This window comes from Rhea pennata, chromosome 9, assembly GCF_028389875.1.
Source record: "Rhea pennata isolate bPtePen1 chromosome 9, bPtePen1.pri, whole genome shotgun sequence".
Classification (NCBI taxonomy): Eukaryota; Metazoa; Chordata; class Aves; order Rheiformes; family Rheidae; genus Rhea; species Rhea pennata.
The window spans coordinates 6,263,238-6,286,363 of NC_084671.1; the positions used below are offsets into that span (position 1 = coordinate 6,263,238).

Here is a 23,126-nt window from a genome sequence, read left to right on the forward strand (position 1 = left end):
CGAGCCTAAACATCAAGGGCCAGCCGTTTCCCAAACAACTAATGATTTTAGGATCCAATTTCCAGAGACTGCATGGTCAGCACTTTGTGAAAGTAAATAATGAAGGCTTGGGTCTTGTTAATGAGTTCAAAACAGAGCAACATCCAGGTACATAAGGGACACGGAAGAAAACAATTGTTCCTTCTCCAAAAAGGCTCTTTTAAAATTCCCAAGCTTGTAAAAAGCCCCTAGCCAAGCTGCATAAGCCAGACGAGCCCTTCAGGTCCCCGTATCAAAGCTGGGGCCCTTTGTGAGCCCTTTCTCAAGCCGACAAGAACGGCTGTGAGCAGGGGGGGTCGCTTGCCCCAAGCCTGTCCCACCTCAGGAGCTTATCAGCTCACTGACAAAGGCCTTTCTCCCAGAGCCCTGTTATCACCTAAGTTCCTTTTATCCCCTAAATCCCCAGCAGTAGAGCATGCCAGGCACCCGTGCTCCCCTTCCTGGAGCTCCCCCCCCCCCCCCAAAAAAGAAAGGGCCATTCCGGCACACCTTGCTCACATCCGGGGCCACTTCCAAGCAAAGTACCCCAAACTCATCAACCTGCGGTGGTCACTGCAGAAAAACCCCTGCCACCACTTACACGTCAGCCCGAGGCCCGTCTCTGCAAACAGACGTGGCAGGGAAAAAGCTATTGACCTGAATATATTAGAAGGATCAAGGCCACTGGTTTCAGCAAAAGATGACAGGATCTTGCATTCACTGGGACAAAAACAAGGGAAAGGCCAAAAATAGCCTCCTCTTTCTGGTCACTCGCCTATTGTGTTCAGTTGCGTGTTTACCGCCACAGAGCATGGCCCACTGCATTGCTAATTATGCACATTCTCATCTTATTGTAAAACCTGCTTCTCAAACACAACCATCAGCAGTGAATGTGAATCCCAGTGTTGAGCATTATTCTGCTAATAGCACTGCCAGGTCATTCGGCTATTAAACACACTGAGCGGACTAGCAAAAATATCTCCCAACCCGTATGAAAGAACATTATAATGCAGTTTATCTTATCCCCTTGTCAGTATAATATGCAGCACTACCTGTTCAATGGCCTCATCATTTTAAATTACAGTTTTCTGCAACATTAACAATACTCATTACCACCACCACCGGAAGATCTCTATTTTAAGGATTATTCTGATGGTTAAGGGTTCATCCTGCTCTTTCTCAGGTATCCAGCTCTCTCAGCTGACATGGGGACACCTGAATACCATGGCAATAAGCATAGTATAAAATGATTGATGGAAATATGTAGCAAAATACGAGTCCTAAGTGTGCTTACTAGGTGCACCAGGCCATGCATTTTAATCAGAATGCAGTGCTTTGTTCCTGACTGAGAAGCAAAGGTGTAAAGCAGATACATTGCTATGGTGGGGCTTGGATCTCCAGTCATGATAAACTCTAGTGTGGCCAAAAAACAAACAAAAAAAAAAAAACAAAAAAAAACCCACCCAACCAACAAAACAGTGCTAGCTTTTGTGTTAGCTTTCAGTTCAATTCCATGAATTCTGCTCTGCAAGGTAGCAGTCATGCTGGAGCCCTGGAAATACACTTTCCTTACTTGGGAAAGACGAGGCAGCCAAAATGCAAGACAGGACAAACCCATAGTCAAAGGTCCACCTTATTTATATGCATTTGCTGTTGTTCATCAGAGCCAGTCTCCTGGAACATTTCGGTGACTCAGACTTGGAGATAAGTGGCCTAAGCACTTCCTTTCCCTGGTATTAGGAACAAATCATCCCTTTAGCCAGATTTTGAGTCACTACCTGCTTACAACATTTCATATAGCTATCCTTCACCCTTTCAAACGTGCAGCCAGGAGAACAATGTCTCCTCCATCCAGACTCATCTACAAAGCCGCAGCAATGTGACACTTCTCTTATTTTCTAATAAATGAAATTTTGCAAGGCTTGTGGAATTACTCCTCACTGCCATGTTTTTGTGCTCAGGCAGCAAATTTATTATTGATTTCTGATTCAGGCCCCGTGGAATGATTCAGGCTTCTTACCCTATCTGCTGAATTTATGACCTTTAACAATTATTCTAAGTGCTAAATGAGCTTAGTTTAGAAGAAGATCTATTCCTTGGCAAATTAAGGCCCTATTCTTGTCTCACTTATAAACCAACACATCTCTTGTAATTTAAAGGAGAAGTGTCATAACAGGCCTCTTGCCTTTAAGTTACACAGCCCAGGGCTCCCTTGAGCCCTGTGTGTGACCAGTGTTGGCCCACAGCAGAAGGCAAGGTGGGTCACTCCGAACCACAAGAGCTCTGGGCCCCACGCCACGAACAGCCGCTGCCTTACTATGGCCCCGTAGCCTCACCTGGCTACTCCACGTCAGCATGAGCAGCTCATCTCAGCTTGCCAGCACTGGGGAGTGGCCCAAGGTTGAAGTCCACGCAAGAGCGTCCTCAATCAGTTGAACAGATCTTGAGCTCTTGGCCAACACAGCACAAACTGCTTCATGACAAGAAAGAGTGGTGGTGTCTTCCACCACTCTGGTAAGCTCCCATGTTCTCCTTCAAACACTTTGGTGGACAGGGCAAAAGGACCATCCTTAGAGCCCCACCACGCCATCGGGTGCCAGTTCCACACCTCAAGCTGTTCTGGAGCAGCAGGATGTCTCTGCTCAGAGACCACATGCTTTCGGTGGTTTCAGGACCAGGGGGAGGAACGAAATGGAATATATATTTCCTTTCAAAATGAAAACAAAACCCAAGCTGTATTTTGCACTCATTGCTACTGAAAAGTCACAAACACGTAACAGAAAAACTAAGCCTGTATATATAGAGTTTTTAAAAGAAGCGGTTTCCTAGTTCAAATATATATATATATATTTTTACGTCTGATTTGCAGGGGCAGGGGAGAAGCAGAGTGCCCCCTTTCCTTCACAAACAACATTGCTTTTCTCAGATTAACTCCCCTGACTTGGGTATCTTCTCTTCCAAAACAGCTTCCACCTGTGAGGGGAAACGAGAGCTCCAGGTCTGTTTTTAAGCTGGACAGTCCCCCTGCTCCAATCCTGTCTACACCCTGAACTGCTGAGCAATCATTTACACTATTAATCAACCAGAAACTCACCACACAGAAAGTAGGGCAAACGAATAAAGATAGACATCTTTTTTTTTTTTTTTTTTTTGCATTGAAGCAAATAATATTTCTAAAAATACACTTATGTAAGTCTTCAGCGGATTCTGCTTAATTTTATTTATTTATCTATGCGAGCAGGTTGAGATAAGCAGTCTTGCTGCAACCTCCACATGAAACGCCACTTCCCTAAATGACTCCCCATACTCGATACCAACTACCTGTTCTCAAGACGAAAAGGATGAAGAGGAGAAAAAGGAAAAAAAAAAAAGAAAAAGTTACCGTAACAAGGGCAGCGGGGGGGACAGCCGGAGCCCACGCGGAGGCTGACACATTTGCTAAGCCCGACATTTCAAGGGTAGCGCGAGGGACGGCTTTGTTTTAGAGGGGGAAGGTGAGGAGGAGGCAGAGCTAATGGAGAGGGATGGAGGGAGCGGGGCCGGCGGCGGCGCGCAGCGGCACCGGAGCAGCCCGCGTCGTGGGCGCCCGCGCGCACACGCGTGTCGCCCCGCTCACCGCCCGAGCGCGGCGCGGGGGGCCTCGGCGGGGCCCGCGGCGCGGGGGGCCCCCCGCACGCCTGCCCCCCGACACCGCCGCCACGGCCTGGCGACAAAGCCCGGCGCCACCAGCGCGCGCGGCGGGGACACGCGTGACACGCGGCCGCGCGGCGTTTCTGGGCAAGCGGGGCCGTTTTGGGTGGGTTGTTTTTTTTTTTGGGGGGGGGGAGGGGGTATTTTGTTTTTCCACCTGCGGGGACAGGGATGGGGAGCGCCGCGGCGGCGTCCTTCGCGCAGGCAGCCGGGCGCGGAGGCTCCAGGCTTGCACACGCGCACGCACACAGCTATGCACGCTCACGCGCAGCCACGGGCGCACGGCTAGGTGTACACACGCGTGCACTGGCACATTTACATATATACACATGCACACAAATACATGCAGACACATAAATACACATGCACACACACGCACATAAATACACACAGACACATATATACACATGCACACACACGCACACAAATACATGCATACAGGAACATAAATACACACGCGTACACACACACACAAATACACGCATGCAGACACACACACGCATAAACCCGCACCCATATGAACACACGCATACATACGCTGGCATACACCTATACCCACACACACAGGCACAGACGCGGTATGTGCACGCACACACACACACACACGCGCGCAGAGGCGGCACCCGCGCAGCCCCCGCGCTCGGCTCAGCCTCACCGCCCCGGACGGAGCCCCCTTCCCCGCTCACACTCACGCTCACGCTCACGCTCCCCAGCCCAAGCTGCCTGCAGCCGCGGGGGGGGGCGGTGTGAGCGGAGCTGCGCTCCCGCATCCCCCGCCCGCGGCACGGGCACCCCTGCTCGTGCTCACGCCCACGCCCACGCTCACGCGCGGCCGCTCACCCGCAGCGCCGAGAGGTCGATCTCGTCGAGGCTCCGCGCCGGGGAGTCGCTCGCCATGTTTCCTCGGCCGGCGGCGGCCCCGGCGCCGCCACCGAGCTGGCTGTCCCCGGCCGCGCGGCGCTCGGCGCTATTTAACGCCTCTCCTCATGCGGGGGGCCGCGGGAGAAGCCGCCCCTGCCGCTGCCCCCCGCCCTCCTCCTCCTCCTCCTGCTCCGCCGCCGCCGCCGCCTCCGCCGCGGCAGCGGGCAGCGCGGCGGCTAGGGGCGGCCGCGGGCTGCCGGCGGGCAGGGCACGCCGCGGGCTGCGCCGGGATGGCGGCGGCGGCGGCGGCGCATCGCCGCCTCCCCGGCCGGGGCGCGCTGCCGGAGCTGTCTGTCAGCGCGGCGGGGGGCGGCGGCGGCGGCGGCGGGGGCGGCGCCGCGGGCCTCCGCCAGGGGGCGGCGGCGGGAAGGGGCCGAGGCGGGAGGGCGGCGGGGGCCGGCGCTGAGGCGGGAGGGCGGCGACGGGGCGGGCAGGGGCCGCGGCGGGCGGGCGGCGGGGGCCGGGGCGGGCAGGGGCCGCGGCGGGAGGGCGGCGGGGGCCGAGGCGGGCAGGGGCCGGGGCTGCGTGTGCCCTCCGGCGCCACCGCCCTCCCTCTGCCCCCTGCCAGGGGCCTCGGCCCCCCGCGGCAGCTCTCCCCTCGGCTCTGGTGCCTCCCGCCGGGCCTGCTTTCCCCCCAAGCCCCTGGCCCGGCTGCCAGCCACGCGGGCGGACGAACGGACAGACAGACGGGCGAGGGCCGTGGCCCGGAAACCTCGGCAGTGCGCTGAAGTCCAGCCCGGGACGCGTCGCTGTGCAGAGTCCCACGCCCGCGTTCGCTGAGCGCGGAGGCTCCACGGCACCAGAGACCGCAGGGCCGAGCGTGTCCCAGTGCCGCGGCAGCTGTGCTGCGGCTTCGTAAAGTTTGGTGGCAGAAGCTGCCGAATCCCAGCTGCCGAACCCAACCGGTGCAGCGCTTGGGCGCTAGGAAGCGTTGCAGCCACCCAGACGCGGTGGCCGCTCTGCTTCATGCGCATCAGGACACATCGGGTCAAGGAACCGGCCTGCTCCGACTGGATCGAGGTGTTAGATCCGATTTTGTGTCCTTTTCCCCCAATGCTTAGCACTATCACGAGCTGTCCTTGACCTATCTAATTCCCTTTCTGAGCAAGCATGAGAGATTCGCGCTGTCTCTGGGACTGGAGTTGGCCAAAAGCCTCCCAAACCCAGCAATTAGCTAGGTAGAGTCAGCTTGGACTGATTTCCTTATTCCCTTTATTCATAAGTTGTTTCTGCCAAACCAGGTGCCATATATAAATATATATATATAAAATCTGTTGCCTTTGAGCAAACCGTATGGAAGATGTACTTACAACATCAGCTCTCGCCGGCTTGTGTCAGGATCCTACAATATGCGGATCTGGGAAGAGGAAACCCTACACATGAGACAATTGGCAGATGGATGGGGATTTCTGACGCTGGCTGGTCCGAGATGCGCCTTGTATGGTTAAAAAAAAAAATCACATTACAGACAAGCAGTGCTGTTGCAGGGAGGCTCAGTGCCGCAGCTAGCGCGTGGCGGGGCTCGCTGCCCGCGGCGCGGCGGCAGTTTTACCGGCGCTGGGCCGGGAGGGAGAGGCGGCCCAAAGGACGAGCCCTGCGAAACCGAGCCGAGGAGGTGCAGCCCTCCGCAGCTGCGTCGGTGGCTTGTTAGCGTTACTAGTGCTGATCGCGGCTTTGCAATACAAGCCGCGGAAGGGAGCAACTGCGTCGGCCTGCAGCGCTGGGAACAGGAGTGTTTCTCTTGTTGAGTTGCAAAACTCCCAGGGAAAGCAGAAGGTAATTTTTTTTAATGAACTGTTGGAGCATCAGGTAACTGGAGTGACCCTGAAGTGCATGAAGTGTGCAGGACTGCACAACAGATGCAGTGCTGGGATGGCAGCATGGCTGAGTTTATTCCCTTTTACCTGCTCCATGAATCCTTAATATCTTGCAAAGTGATTAATCCTCACAAGCATTTAAAAAGCAAAGTTTGATGAAAATGTTAAACTCAATAAAATAAATACAAATTTGGAAAACAGGGAACAGCCTCTTTGCTTCTGAGTGTCCTCCTGAATCTGTAGCACTGATGGAATTTTTTTAAACCAAATGTTGTCTGTGTCAGGTCAAACCTATCTGTTGCAATGTTTTGCTCATACTTTCGAAGCTGAAAGAAAAACTGTCTGGAAACTAGTAAAAAAAAATGCAAGCTTTTCTACTGCTTTCATTGTTCCCAGGGAAAGAAATAGGAACAAATGGAGTGACAGAGGACACTTGTTTTCTCCAGTATGCTTTCTATCCAAGAATGCAAAGTTTTATTTGTAAAGCATGAAAAGATTAAGATAAATAAATAAATAAATAAATATCTGTCCTGCATATGGACAGATTGCCTTGATCAAGGCATGAACACAAAGTCTCAAGCTGAACTGTAGTTTAATGACTATCCATCTTCTGCCTTTCAAAATGGCAAAAATGCAGAGAACCGTTCTGCGTCAATAACATAAGAAATGTGGTAAAGGGTAGCGGAAGGCAGATGCAAACCGCAGCAACTTCAAGGCAGTGTGGCACGAGGATTGCCGCGACGAGAACAGCACACAGGTGACTGCTCAGGGCAGCACGGCCTCGCCAGGGAGATGTCCAGCTGTGTAGGACTCGCACTGGTCAGTCACTTTCTGCAGGAAGCTTTTTGTACAGAAAACAATGTTTCTGAGCCATTACCTTTTTTGCAAGGAAGCATCTGTTTGTGTCTCTCCATACACCATTTCTCTGCTAGGGGCATCTAAACAAAAGTCTTGCAAATTGAGTTGTTATGACTTGAAAGAGAGTTCTTTGTTGAGTTGACCTGAAATGTTTTGCCGTGAGTCAGCTCGACATTAAATCGTGTTTGCAGCTAGCCCTCCTGGGGATTGCCGCGAGGTCCCATCCCGCCGCGTGCTGGGGCCCCTTCGACCCAGTGCGCTGTGCCTGGGATTCGCACAGCTCCACCAAACTTGGCTGCCAGTAACCCCGGTTAGCTCCACATGCGGCATTTCTATCTCCCTGGAGATGGGAACAGTTTTGTGTGAAGAAGTTATTTTGGCCATGTTCATCAAACTCCTTTTTTTTTTTCCACTTTTCCATCCTCTGACAAATGGCAGGATTTTGCCTTTTGAGCACAATTTGGCCTGTAGATGAACGCTAAAATGTCAGTTTTTCCTGCGGGATGGCTTTGGCCGCAAGCTTTGGTCAGCCCCTGTGAGCAACAGACACACCGTAATGCACCACATCTCAGCTGTTGGCAGGGAGGGCTAATGACATCAGGGTCAGTGGTTTTGATTCATTCGTTAAAGGACGTTGGCTCACTGATAAACCATCCAGTCCATTTGACCCCTGCGTATAACCAAATTTAATAATCTAACAGTGCTAATGGTGTTAATTACATCCTGAGGGGGTGTATGTTGAAATTAGTGAACCTAAATGACACACAAGGCCTTGCCTGGTTATAGCAAAAGCTTTGGGTGCTTTGGGCTTTGGGTTGTTCTCTAAAAGACTAGAAGGAGATGGAATGAAGCAAGTAAGGAAGCGTATTCAGGCTGTATTGCTTGATTTTTTTCCACCAGCATATGTGGATCACTTGTTTCCAAATAATTCTGTGATTTTTCTGATTCCTTAAGACCATGTTGGTCTGCCTTGGTGTTCCCAACGCAGTAGGCAGTGAACTCTGCCTCAGCTGAATGGAAGATGTTGAAAAAATTAATACTCTGTTAAAAACGCCTAAGATTTGGATTCTAAGCTAACATGATGATGTGCAGCTGTGTTAAAAGACACTCAGAAATGAATGGCGACGTGTGTCCTACCTGCATCTATTGATCTTCCCAAATGCAGTTTAACTGATTCATTACCACGTCCTGATTGCTAGGCCTTCTTCTGCTGATACATTTTTTTCACTCGAGGGAGAGAAGTGTTTCTCCATTGCATCCTGGAAGCTAAGCAGGACTGCTTGTGTGAACCCTGCGGCCAAGATTTTTCCTAAAGCTCTCTATACATATTTAAAAAATCCTCTAAATAGTTAATTGCTCTCTCACTTCAACATTGTTCAACTATGAAAACCCGTAATCATTGCAATGGGGGAGGAAACGGGAAATCAGCAAGTGCTCTTTGAAAAAAACTGGCTCCATACATTCGTATCCATGGAATAGCAGGGCATATTTAAATCCTGAAGTCCTGGGGCGTTGCAGATAAAGAGACAGTAGATGGTACGCTTCCAGGAGCTTCGGCCACCTCCAGCACCCCGGTCCAGGCTGCTGTGCTGCTCCCAAAATGTATGATGCTGAGGCTAGACCGATGTTTCTTTTATGCGGTAGCATTTGCCTTCTCTTGAGGCTACCACTGTGGGCAAAGTCGTGAAGGGGACAGTAGCCTTAGAGCACTTCTCCAGCAGTGCCAGTGAGGTGTCTCGAGAAGCTCTCCTGCTTTTGATGCCATACTCTAGGTCATGTGGATTAGACTTGCTGTCTGAACTGCATGAGTTAAATGAGACCTTTTCAGACCAGCAAGTGCTAGTACCCTTTGAAGTGGTGCTGTGTTATTTACTAAAATACTTGAGTTTAAATACTAAGTTGCAATTTTTAAGTAAAGTAGAATTGTATGTGATAATGTGTGTGCTTTCCTAGCAGATGCCTACTGACATTTATGTCTTTGTTGGTCTGCCATTAGTCTGGCTATAGTATCTGCAGCCTAATGCATTGTTTATTCGGGCAACACACCATGCTTCTATTTTAGAACATGTTACACTAGCAGTGTAAAACTTTGTTTGGCCAATCTACCTCTTTCCTATTGTGCCTCTTCTGCGAAGAAAAAAAAAAATCGAAGACCAATTTTACTCTTCGGGCAGGTGTCAAATCTTTTGTAATCATTTAGAATTATGTAATCAATTAGAATTAGCCAGTTATGACTATTCAGAAACCAATCAAAATCCCATTTTTGCCCTGCTTGCAGAAAGTCTAGTGCAGCTTTGCCACCAGCAAGGCATGTTCCTGTGGTCCTGTAGAGGACTATTAACTTCTCCCTTCTTTGTGGAAATCTCAAGGATAAAATCTGTGTGCATAAAAGAGACTGCTACAGATTTCCCACCTTGTTTGAGGAATGTGTTCCTGCACCCACCTGGCACACCAGGAAAGTCCTCCCAGAGTCTGCTCATACACATCTGGTTTACAACGCTCTTCACAGCTCTGAACATCTGCTCAGTTTCCAAGTCTCTTTTATCAAAATTATTTAGCATCTTGATATGTTTTAATGCTGATTAGTCTGGATCTGAGCTCCCCTATCGAACGAGTATTTAGATTCTCTCTTTCATTCTTCTTTCTTGGCTTGCATTGCTAGACCAGAGACAGCCCTAAGCCTGGGAAACAACTGACCTGAAGCCACCCTCATCTGGCATTAAGCAGAGATAAAACCAAACGAGAAACAAGCTCTGTCTTTTGTCAAATGTAAATTGTCAGCAGTTAATTAAGACACATTTCAAGCGTGTTGCAGTGTTTTTTGTTTTTTTTTAATGATAATCTGTCCTGTGTTGTGGGTGAGGTTCAACATCTCTCTTCAGGAAAAGGGTTACAAAACAAACTGTGCATTGCAGTTCGCGAAGACGCTGACAGTGAAGGTCTCATAGGGCTTCAGCAACAGACAAATGCAAGTACAGAGGTCTCAGAGGCCCGAAAAGTAATATATAAAGCACACATGGACCTGTGAGACTGGAGGGACTCTAGGTTCGACTGGAGGGACTCTAGGTTCAAAGCCTCCTATTTCTCCAAATATTCATTTATTTTTTGTAATTGTTGTTTCACTGTAAGTTGTGAAAAGTGTTATTTTGCAAGGAAGGCAGAGCCACAAAGACAATATGCCTTTGCCTTTTGGAAGTATATTGAGAGCTTATTGTTTTGTCCAGCAAAAGTTAAAAGCCTTTTACATGCAAAGGAAAACAAAAGTTAAACCACAGAATAAACTTCCAAATCTGATATTACAGCTTTCCTCACTCTTACTCAATGACCAAAGTAAGCACTGTTCAGAAGACAACGGGCAATGCTTAATGCACTATAAAGAAGTAGTGTCTAAGTAGTGTTAAAGTAGTAGTGTCTGAGTAGCAAGACAGAGTTTGAGTCAATTGCTGTTGCCTTTACGTGGCGGCTTCTCTGAGGAACGTTTACTTCCTCGTGCCTTTGTGGATATACGGCATTCTTTTAAAGCAGACTCATCAAATTAAATCAAAATTTTTTTAAAAAAGTTTCTGGCTCATGTCATAATGGAGAAAAGCCTAAAAAGAGATAACTCAGGTGTTGTCTAAAGGCAAGACACACTGCAGTCTTATGAAACAGGCAGAGAATTTCAAAGAAATCTGATGTTCTGACTTGTAGAAACATGAAATCGTCATCAGAGCCCTCAAAAATATGACCTCACCATCTCAGAAAGGAGCCTCTTGGTTCTGGGCTTTTGGCATGGAAGGTCTTCTGCAGGGTGCTACTGCATGGCATGACAGAGCTAGTGGAGTCAAGGTTGACTTCAGGCCCTGGAAGTCCTGTGCAGATTACATAGTCTCATTTATGGACTGTAACATAAGACTATAGAACAGCACACTTCCTTTCAACATCAATTTTGTGACCACCAGAAGGCATCCTTCAGCCTGCAACCTGAAACATCCTTCACTCCTACAAATCACAGCGAATGTTACTAACACCACACACACATGCGAACGTCTCCAACAGGTTCTACAGATGAAAAGCATTCGGCAATGGCATCTCCTCTCCACTGCCATTTGGCCTCACAAATGACTGACATATAGTTCATGCAGCTGCAAACGTAACACAAATGGAGGATTAACCCCTCAACGACCTAAGACCTTGACGATTACATCATGTCACCAAGAAAGACTTCCAGGATACCACAAAGACAAGCGAGACTCAAAGTGCAGCACGAAGGACATCATTAAACACAAATGCTGAGTAGTAGGAGGCAAAAACCTCACGAAGGCAGAAAGTTCACCAAGCTGCATGACATCACATTAGTCCACAGGACTTGGAAATTGAAGTAAGATCCAGGATGGGATCCAGGATTCTCAGTTGAGAGTAGAAAAAAAAGTGGGCTTGTTTCCCCTGTTATCAGAGGAAAACCATAGACATAATCTAAGCAGGCAGTCTGGGCTCTTACACAGCAATTGCAACAAGGAAACCGTTAGCTGAGAACTAAATGACATGAGGAAACCAAAACACTCAGAAAAGCCTTAGCAAGGAAGGTAGCTCAACACCAAATCGTCAAAGGAGCGGCTGAGACTGATTTCCCTTGTGCCCTGTTGTCAGAGTGGAAAGAGTTGGAAATTTATCTTTGAATTTCTAGCCCCTAAAGCTCCAAGTAGACAATATGTGAAAGGAGGGATTTTTAAACACATTATGTAGCTAACTTATCCCAGAGGTTCTGAAGTTCGTGGTTCTGAGTTTGTGACTCCTGGTACTGGCAATACTGTAATTTTCACTGAGGCCACCAAAAGTTTTGCCCATTCAACAGTTACAAGATCAGGCCTTTGCCGGTATGAGGTGGTGAGCAGCAAGAAACACAACATAGATGATGACAGCTGGAGAGTGGTGCCATGTGGGCCATTGCTGCCTGCCATGGTTAAAGCCGTGCTCCAGCCAGTGGAGCACACGAGGCTCTGGAGACTGAGACACCAGTTACCAACTGCAACTCTCATTGCTCCATTTACAGAAAATGTTTTAGAAAGTCAGGTCAAGTTTAATACACTTTACTGAAAACTCTGCTTTATAGTTCAGTTTGCTAGATTATTTTGGAAGTAGACGCACATACTTGATATTGGTTTAGTAACACAGTCTTTGCTGGTAGCCTGTTGCTGATGCTTTTCCAAATCAGCCTCCGTAAAGGGTCCAGCTGAGTAGTGTGGGGCATTGGCAAAATCAGAACGTATTTCTGTGCCCTCATCTCCAGGATGAGATCGAACCTGTTTTGACAGTAGATATCCTTCTCCCCGGTGCCCACCAAGTGAGCTGTAAGAACGAGCCAATGCCTCAGCCCACTTCCAAGTTCTACTTGACCAAAACAAGTTGCACTGATTTGTGCAACTTTTTCCTGGCCTTGCTCTGTTTTTTATATCTCAGTGAGACAGGTCCTTGGCTATGTGTCATGGGAAAAAGAGTGGAGAGAAGGGTGCAACAGCAATTTGGAGGAAATTGAGGATACTTCCAAAACTGATTCATTTCCTGCCATCTGTTGCAGGCTGCTTGGCTTTTAATACATCTACGCTATGCACTGAACATGGTGAAATAGTGACTGGAAGAGAAAAACGCTGGAGTGCTGGAAACATGCAATTTGCCTTACCTGGGATAAATGGCAGCCTGGTAACTGCACAAAATAAAGTCAAATCTGTTTTTGCAAAACAATGGCTACATCGATAAAATCAACAGGGAAAAATCTCAGCCTGTGCCTTGGCTGATGAAGTGGGAAACAGGCCAAATCTGCCATCAAGGAATGCAGGAGTGATAGTTGTGTGATAGTGTCTGTGTCCTTCTGCAAGAGCCAGTGTTCACTTGATGAAAGTCAGTAATGAAGCAGGTGCCCGCATGTGGCCGGCCTCCAGGCCGCTTCCTTCCCCACGGCCAGGAAGGTCAGTAGGAGCTGAACTTCAGTCAGGAAGAAATATTCCCTGGATTACATAGTAAAACTCATCTCTTTACAAGCAGAGCTTCTGTGATTTCTGCAGTAGTAGGACCTAACTGAAAATACTCCTGGCTACAAGTCGTTAGTGAAATCTCAAGCCTCAGGACCATGACAGGCTGCTCAAGTCTCCATGAGGATAAATCCCGCTTTGTGCAGCAGCACCTCTCCCCAAAAGCATGGAGGGCAGGTGGTGACAGCTCTGCAAAAAGTTCTCTGTACAAAATTCTCTGGATTATTTAGCTGTTAAAGAAGATTTCAGTGCTTTACGCAATAACTCAAAAAACATGTTAGACACATTCTAAGAGAAAATCCACTATCCTGTTGGAACAGGTTGCCCAGAGAGGTTGTGGGGTCTCCTTCTCTGGAGAGACTCAAAACCCACCTGGATGCAACCCCAGCTAACATGCTCTAGGTGACCCTGCTGAGCAGGGAGGTTGGACTAGATGATCTCCAGAGGTCCCTTCCAACCTTACCCATTTTGTGATTCTGTGATCCTCCACATAGGTGGTGGATTTAGCATTTTACGAGCAATCATGCTCTCAGAAGCACCTAAGTGACACACTCAGCAGTGTGAGTTTTGCAGGTGACGTAGCTGCCACGGGCTGTTTGCTGCATTAGGCCTTTCCTTTGCAAAACTGAGCATTAAGAGCTAAGCTGACTGCTAGTCAACAGCAATTAGGCTGCTAGAAGCGCAGATAACTTTTGGAAAATAGGCCTTGGGCTCCTGAATCAAGTAGGCCCCTTGTTAGCCCTGATTTTAATTTTTCTGTGTCTAACTAACCTGAGTTAACGTAAGCACTGAGATAAACTAAAATCGTCCATTAAAAATAATGAAAAAACCTATTAGACAACAATTTCTTCTAGGGATGCAAAACTGTCAGTCTTAAAGCCACGTTCTCCTTCACCAGTATTGTCTGTATTTTATTTCAAGTCCTGACATGGCAGATTAAACAATATGGAAGCATAGCAGGCGTGTTATCCTAATACTGGTCTGTGGATTAAACACAGTAAAACCACTGCAAGCAACAGCCACTTAATCAGAAAGCGATACATACATATGGTCAAAATGACATTGCCTCGTGTAGCACTGTAAAATGTCCACTTCAGTATTAGCCACAAAAAGATGTCAGGCACCTACCAAGCAGACCTGGACGGTGAAATGCATGAAACCAGAAAACCAGCAAGAAGCCTGTGCTCCATTCAACCCCACGGGAGCTCTTTTTTGGCAAATTTATGATGAGAAAAACAAGAATGTAGTAGTCTATCCATGAAGCATGGCTCTTCCAGGTGGCATGTCTTGGCTTGGTAATGAGGAGGAGATGCGGCTCACTTGCTTTCTGCTCCTAGTTTCACTATGTTTGGTGCCTTACTTGAAACTGCTGATCCTGGAATCACACTACTAAATAAGCCTCTCTATTCTTCCTTAAAAAGCAATCAACAGCCAAAAGTCTTAGCTTTAGGAAAGCAAGTCTGAAAATACGGTCCCTGAGAAGATTAAGGAAATTGAAGGTGAATGCAGGTGATGTGCAGACGCCGGTGATGGGCTCTGCAAAGGCCGGGAGCCGGCCCCGCTCCGGCACTGGGAGCGTCGCCCAAGACCATCGCCCCGGGAGAAGAGCACTCCGCTGCACCGCCTCGATCACAGCCTTGGGGCAGCCTCCCCAGAAGTAAAGTATTGGGAATGTGGGTGACAGCTTAGATTGCACATCGTTAGAAAGAGCCAGTATAATCTGCCACCAGTTCTCTAAAAGGAAATCTTTAGCTAACAAATAAGCTCCAGTCTTTTGAGCTGGCAGATAATGATGAAACACAGAATAAAATATATCTGCATTTCAGGGAAGTGTTTGACATTATGCGGCATGCTGGGCTGATTTACTAGGCCAGAAACTGATGCAAAGTGAGGGAGCTGTTTTTGACGATGATTAAAAGCCCGTTCAGGAAGTGGAAGTGGAAGGTGGCGGTTCGGCTTAGCGCGACGGGTTGCAACACGCTGCAAAGCCGCCCCGGCTGAAACACCGGCGCGCTTCCTCCGCGGGACGGACACGTGCAGCTCGCTGTGCCTCCGCTCTGCAGCCCGCTGCCTCTCCTCGCCGGGGAGATGCCACCATCCCAGCACACGCTGTCGGATTTCCAGAGCAGGGAAATGCGGTGTTTCTAGATCCCTGGGCACGGTGGGATGCTGGGGCAGAAGCAGTCGGCAGCTGCTGCAGTACAAGTGCATGACGGCGCTGCGACTGCCTGCTGCCATCGCTGACTGTGACACCCAGCAAACACCGCGGCAGCGCGTGGCTTTGGGTCTGTTCTGAGGAGAGGAGCTCTGTGGACATGGCCAATTGGATTTTGATCCTACTGGAAAAAAAAATCTGTTTGAAACAGCACATCTCAGCTCAGGGAGACTTCTCCTGCTGACGTGTTTTGGATAAATTCTGCCTAAACCTTCCTGATATGATAAACATAATAACAACAAAATTGCAAGACATAGAAAATGCACCGACACAGTGGAAACCGAATTTGGACTGATCTAGATGATTCAGGCCTTTTCAGGGTGATAAGCGGCTTGTGCAGCTCAACGCGCGCCGCACACCCAGCGAGCTGCGAGTTGGTGGGTGGGTTTGAACGGCGATTCGTTATTCTGCACACGCGCCGGCTCCGCAGCCACTCCAGCCTGTACCCATCGGGATCTCGGGAGAAATTCCTGGAGTGTGTAATTGTGTATAATGCGATCATCCTGCAGCAGGAAATAGGTTTGTAAGCATTCTTATTCAGTACAATTGATGTCACACAGATACGGTCTGCAAGGAAACAAAGTGGAGGTAGACATTGCGGTGAGTCATCGGAGAGCTAATACAGCCTTCTGGGAGTAACATTTGCAGCAGCGAATGCGTTTAAGCCCGAACAGGCAACGTATATGTAGTATTTCATTTTTAAATGGCTCAGCGCAGCTGTTTTCGGAGGGGATGGGAAGCGCGCGGCCCCTTGCTGCTGCGAGGAAACGCGGCCGGCGCGCAGCCGGGACCCTGCAGCGGTGATGCCCGCCCGGGGCCGGTGCTGCCGTGCAGGGACGGCGCCCGAACCCGGCAGCAAGGCCTGGAGCTCCCCACGGCCCTGACGGGGAGCTGCGGCTCCCACCCGCCAGACCTGGGTGATTTTTAGGGATATTGCGGCGTTTACAAAACGCTGGTTGAATTTCCTGCCGGCGTTCATTTCCTTGGCGAGGCTGCGGCAGGTGTTATTATGGGTTTGTGGCTCCCCCTTTTGCTGTGCCCACGGTTTCCCTCCCCGTGTCGGCTGGGGCCGGGACGTCGCCGTGCCACGGCCACCTTCCAGGGCCCGTGGTGCCGGCGAGACCCCCAGGGCCGAGAAGCTGGGGCAAGCGCCGGAGCCGGGGCCGGTGGCTCCAACGTCGCTGCCCTGCTCGCGCAGCGCGGCGCCGGCTGTACGCTCCTGCAGGCACCGGACACATCGGAGCGCGTCTGTCTGCGGGGCTGGGTTTTCTATACAGAGCCCAGACGAATAAATACCAAGCTCAGTTCGCGTTAGAGCTTGCAATCTCCTAATAAAACGCTTTCCTCGCGTTTCGGAGAGCCGGGGCTGGCAGCGCGGGCACCTCTAGCCCGCAGCACCCTCTAGAGGACAGCAGCCGCCCAGCCCTGGCTCTCCGAGAGGATTTGGGTGCGTTTGAAGCCATTTCTCTCCAGGAATGATTTCTCGGGCAAATTCAGTGCCTCCGGTGCGGCACCCGCGGCCGGGTGCGGAGCCGGTGGCTCGCTCGCAGGAGGCCTTCGCGGCAGCGGGCGCGCAGCGGGCGCCGCGCGGAGCCAAGCGCCCGGCAGAAGGCCTGCCGCGCTCGTGCCGCGAGGAGCGCAGGCCTCCGGCGCGCCCTGCGGCTTCACCGCAACGGCGGCTGCAAAGCTCCGGGCTCGCAGCGCCTCTCTCTCCTCGGGGCAGGAGTAATCTCAAGCCAAGAGAAACCTGTGAGGCCGCGATAACATTATTGCGCTGAGGTTGTCTCCTTTATCCTCGGATGGTAACTCACAGGATGTTTAATTATTGAGATCAGGCTGAATACCGGGGGATTACTCATCATTGATCTCGGGCATAAACAATTTCCCTTGCAATTTTCTTCTTTAAAAAAGATTTTTTTTCCTCCTCCTTTCTCCAAATTAATTTACATCCCAGACATGAGCCTCAGTAGAAATTCTTGCCATAATCATTTTGAGCTAAATATTCTGAGTAATCAATCAATGCAGCGGAACCAATTTTGCAACTGTCACTTTTGATATTTCCAATAAAAAAAAATCGAGCATTTCACTCACAGTGCTATTGCAAATTCAAGCTCTTAAAACCTTCACTCCACTGCCTCAGCGCTTCAGAAACGCACTTGAAAATCTGAAGAGCCGGCACAATTGCAGAGAAACTAACACAGATGGATTTTTAGCAGTGAGAAGAAACCTGTTTTCCCACGTGCCTTTAGACCTTTCTCCCCAAACCCTTTCTTTCCTACCTTCCTCTTCTGCAAGAATAACTAAAACGTGTTAGTAATCTCATACGTGCAAAAAGCTGGCACAAATTATGAGTTGACGCTATTGAGACCTCAATGCATCCATGTTTGGCTGATTCAAGGGAAAGAACAGATTTGCTTGGGGCTGGGGCAGCGCAAGCAGAGGCGAGGGGGCCTCCCCCACCGCCCGGTCCGGGCGCCAGCGGCCGCCTTGGCGACGGCCCAGCTTACCTGTCGGGGGAGGCAGGGGCTGACGTGGTACAAAAGTGGTTGGAAAAATCCAACCTGGAAAGAACGTGCCAATTAAACGTACTGGTGATTGCTCTTTTTGTTCAAGGTACGTGGGCTGCATTTCTGCTCAGCAAGGAGCAATCAAATTAGAGGCTTTGCAAGTTGTTCCTCATGTGAAATCTTTGGCTGCAGGAAAGACGGAGGGAATTTTGCCCTTGTCTTCGATGAAGGCAGAGCATTTATGCCTCCCCTGCACAGTTTATGTCAGCTATAACTCATACACCAGAAGCTAGCGTCTATTTGTACTTTTAATGGGCTAATGTGCGTGGATGAAGTTGTGCCTAATAAAAGCAGGCGCATGCCTATGCATATATTAGAAAACAGCAAAAGCAGTATAGTAGCCACAAGCCTGGCTCTCCTTCACATCTCCTGGCCTGCTCTGTCCTGTAGGAAAAGGGAAGGATCATTCGTGTAAGCAGATAAGATGTCCTAAACTCTCTGAGATCAGGCCTATTTGTTATTTCACATTGAGATAAGCTAGTGTTGAGATAACATGGTTCTCCTGCGTTGTTAGCACAGGAAATAACCAATTCCAGCAAGATGCAGCTAGCAACAAACGTCAACCTTAACTGCATCCACTCTGCATTACTGTAATTACAGTGTGTTGCCAGTCGTCACCCCTGTGATGAGAAGTGACTGACAGGTCTCAGCACCATTCCTCCTTTCCGTTATCTTTGCTTGCAGGGCCTTGTAGGTGTGATGCAGCAAGCACGCAATTAGCTGTGAGGTTTAGGAGTCGCAGCAGGAGAAGCTCACAGCGTCAGGCAGCAGCACCCCACCCGAAACGCCGGCTCCCTTATCTCGGCTTGTTGCGTTTATCAAGGGCGCAGATCGGACCTGGAAGTTTTGAAGCTGCTGAGAGCCCTTTAGCATCCGTGAAGGGCAATGTAACCTGAGAAACAGCGAAGTTACTATGTTTCCAGTTTGCAAGAGAGCTGGAAAATGCCACTGTTACTTTATTCATCGTTTTCCCCTCCACAGTAATCTGCCTTTTCCTCTCTCGGTGCTGAATTTCCTTTCCTGAAAGCTAAAAAGGGACAGGAGCAAGTTAACTCTATTTCGGAGACAGACGGGTTTTGCCTGTGCCTTCCAGAACGCCCTTGGATCGCTAAAGCAGGCTCTACCTATCCGTTTGGAAGCCCAGCTGTCTCTTCCTACGCTGCTGTACTTCAGTCTCTCTCCCCTGGGAGAATTGGAAGGACTCAGTCCAGCCCTTTTTATCGCAACTCTGGGCCTTCCCCCGCCCGCAGCCGGGGCAGCCCCGCCAGGCGAGCGGCCCAAAACGGGTAGAAACGAGACCAAACCCAAGCGCTTCGACAGATGACGTTCAGTTGTATTTTCAGTCTATCAATACACATTTGTTTAGCAAACACAACCCGAGTGGGAAGGAGAGCAGTCGCTAGCGGAAGCAAGGAGGGAGAGCTGTCGAATCCAGCAGCCTTCACGGAAGGAGCAGTCCCCGTTCACACCGGCACCGCTGGAAGCGGGGGCGCACGGAGACCCGCGCCCACGTCGGAAAGGGAAACTCTCATTTTGTCTGTTAGTTCAGCCAGAGACACGATTCAGGGAAACATTCCCAGAACTGTGAATTTTGACACTGTTTTTTTTTTCTCATTTCCCCGAGTGTCAGGAAGGGGTCAGGTAAGTCAGAACTATTTACATCTACGCGATTTCATGAAAACACAGTGGGAGGTTAAAAACAGAATAATCACCAAGACTTGAAAACACAACAGTAAAACAGGCCAAAGAAAGACCCAAAGAGGATCGTTGCATTCAGCTGTCAGTTTACGTTTTGTGGGTCTGTTCCACTCCGGTTTACCCCAGTTTAACTGGATTTACCCCAGTTTAACGTTTAAATTGATTCACCACCACGGTGTTGTGCTCCTGGCTTGAACCTTGATTCCGACAAGGTCTTGATTTCAGCAGGGTTGCAGTGACACCGAAGAGACTGCCCATTTGAATCAGCTTTGCAGAATCAGGGCTGTGCAAGGCTGTGCAAATGCAAAACGGCCTTGCAGGCCCCCCCAGGAGACGCCAGCCTCTGCCCCCTCCCCGGTTCAGGGGCGCCTGCAGCAGCTCTGCAGCTGAGCAAGGTGGGTCGGTTTAGACCTGCGTGGATCCGGGTCTTTCCGTGTGGCAGGAGGAAAAGGAAATTGCACTCATCAGAAGGATCATCCAGACGTTTCCCTTCTGTGGCCCGCAAGGGCAGCTTCTGTGTGTAAGTTACACAACCCACAGCATGTTCACTACAAATGCACAGAAGAATTTATTACACGGAAAAAACAACAGCAAGCCAAGACTGAGTTTGATTGTACATGGATGTGTGCTTGGAAGAAATAAAGATACCATGAATAATGACCATCAGGGTCCCACCTAAGCAAAACCCTCACTGAGGTCTCCCCCAGGCAAAAGCACCAGGACGGTTCTCAAATTTGATCAAAAGAAATTAAAAAAGGAGTGTTTGTGTTTTAATCCAGCAAAGCTCACATCAAGCCAGGCAACTTTACTGGCAGCTGCCTTGGATGAGAGACGTGTTTGCCTGGCATGGGCCTGCAGAGGTTTTCTCCCTGCATGCACTTTCACTGGCAAAAGTGAAGCCCAACTTCATAATACCAAGAGACCGTTCATGCGTTTGCCTTGGTGAAAACACCCCTCCTTAGGATGAGGAGTGACAAATGCGCTTGCTTGCTTGGGGACAACCGCCCTTGCTGCACGGGCCCACCGCAGAGAAGATCACGCTGCAAAGACGCCGCCTCTGCACGTGCCCACCCGCAGCAGGTTGAGCCTGAGAGACCAGGGGCTGAGCTGAGCGCTTCAGCTGCCGTGGAACACTACAGCATTTCTTCTACAAATCACATTTTGGAAAGGTCTAAAATAGGATGACATTTTATCTCTTTTTTTAAGCTATGCATCAATTCCCTACTAAAAGTTTTATCCAACCCAAACTCTATACAATAAAATATATATATTAAAATATCACAATATTTAAAGATATATAAAGATGTGGTAATGACTGAATTCTCAGAGTGGCACCTATTAAGGAATACATAAAAAAAAAAAAAAAGACTTTACTCAGGTTGAACTACAAAAAAAGAAAAAAGCAGAGCCTGGGAGAAATCTCTCATTTCTTACAGTTCTAACAAGTAAAATCCACAAGAAACAGCTGTTTCGGGGCCTGCTAGTACTCGAACGCACATCGCTCGCTGCAGTACCGTACACCGTCAGCCACTCCTCCGCAGCCCGGTGAACGCATCAGAAGTAAAAACGCTGCGGTACTAAGTAGTGATTGCTTAGGTACGGAAATAAAGTTCTCTCAGGGTGGTCGACCTCACCCTTACAGCGGCTTCTTAACGTAAGAAAGGAAACTGCAGCCAGCGGGCGACCCCAGGGAGGCCGGGGGCACTCGGAGGAGGGCGCCAGTGGCCGCAGGCACCCGGCGCTGCCGGCCCTGCGCACCGAGGGCGGTGCGGGATCGGGAGCAGCGCCCACCCCAGGACCCCCTGTGCTCGCGGGCGCCCGCGAGCCCCTCGCGAGCGGCCTGGCTGCACCCGAGGGACACTGCCGACAGCACGGACGAGCCCCAAAGCCACGTTTCAGGAGGCATCAAACCGGCGGTCATCGCGGGGCGCTCCAAGCCGCGCCGGCCGTGGGTGGGTTTTTCCTAAAGCAGCCTGGGAGAGGGGGGTTTAGTGCCACCGGAGTGCTGAAGCCCCCCCATGTGGCTGCGACCCCAAAGGATCACGCAAGGGGAGTCCAGTGATTGTAGCATCATTGCCAGCACGGGACGGGGACGGTGAGAGCACTTGGAAGACGACAGGAGTCACACGCAGCTTCACGCGGGCCGTGCCGTGGCTGCACGCTGCCTTTCCGATGCTGAACGTGGATCTACGGCCTCTACCGATTCCCTGGCAGGCTCCAAATGTTGAAAGTTAGCAGCACTGTTCAAACCAAAAGAGCTAAAAACATATCAAGAGATAAAAAGCTGCAAACTAGCTAGCACTAGCAAGAAATACCAAGACACCTTTGATCTTGGCATGGCGCATTGCCCTGGCTCAGCAGCAGGTGAGCCCAGGTCAGTCTTTTAAGGGAAATAATCAGGGGAACATACTTCTCTACTTACAGTGCACCAGCCAAAAGCCTCAACCCCCAGACCAATCAAGATTATCACCGAAAATGCTGCGCGTGCACTTCCAACTGGCTAACCAGGGCACAGCTTCTCCAAGCATGAAAGCGCGTAATTCACAGCTGCACCTCCAAAACCGCGCAAGCTGTAGGAAGCGGCTGAAATCTCGGCTGCCCTGGAGGAACGTTCGGTTGTTACTCTCTCAGGTGACGTGGCGTACAAGACTACTTGGTGCCTATTGATGTCTAAGATACAGAAGACAATCAGCTAAAATGGAAGAGATGGTGCCAGCCGTATTTTAGAGTTAGCTTGAGGAACAGCGTGTTTCTTTTCCAGTTGAAAACAAGTAAGGCTGTTGGAAGTTCAAACAAAGGAAAAAAGAAACTTCCCTATGAATGCCTCTCCCCTTTTTTTTAAAAGCTAAAGTAAATAAAAGTTCATCTGGTCTTTTCACAGAAGAGCATTGAGCACATTGAGGAATGCCGAGTTGAGGACCACATCTGCAGTCCAGCTAGCCAAGGGATTCCTCTTGGCAGCACTCGGGCAGGGGAGTTCAGCTTCCCACTTCCACAGACCGGACTCTCTCGTTAGGTATTTCTGCTCTCTGCGTGTTCGACACGGCATTCCCACCCTCTCGGGCACACAGCTCTGAAGCTCACAGTTGGGATACTAGGAGGACATGAAATCGAGAGACACAGGGGACGGAGCCAACCAAGCACCAACCGAGCAACGTCCTCCTCACCCAGGAGTGGCCGTGTTTTGCCTGGGGATGAACTGCATGCGTGGCTGCTTCACCACCCAGCAAGATGCAAAATAGTTTCAGAAACTGTCTTACACAAATGCAAAACATGACTGGAAGCATTAAGTTTTGCCTGTACTTGGGAAGACGTGTTCTGCACGACTGATTGT

The 23,126-nt window shown here is 49.8% G+C and overlaps 1 protein-coding gene across 4 annotated transcripts in view; it reads right to left on the reverse strand.

The window, feature by feature from the left end:
- Positions 1–4,804, reverse strand: part of TNIK (TRAF2 and NCK interacting kinase) — a 202,271-nt gene extending 197,467 nt beyond the window's left edge. For all 4 annotated transcript variants that reach the window (XM_062582734.1, XM_062582736.1, XM_062582735.1 and 1 more), the window contains exon 1: positions 4,549–4,804. In XM_062582734.1, the coding sequence (XP_062438718.1) occupies positions 4,549–4,605 (57 nt within the window). In that variant the 5' untranslated portion in view covers positions 4,606–4,804. The remainder of the gene's footprint in view (positions 1–4,548) is intronic.
- Positions 4,805–23,126: the final 18,322 nt, after the last annotated feature.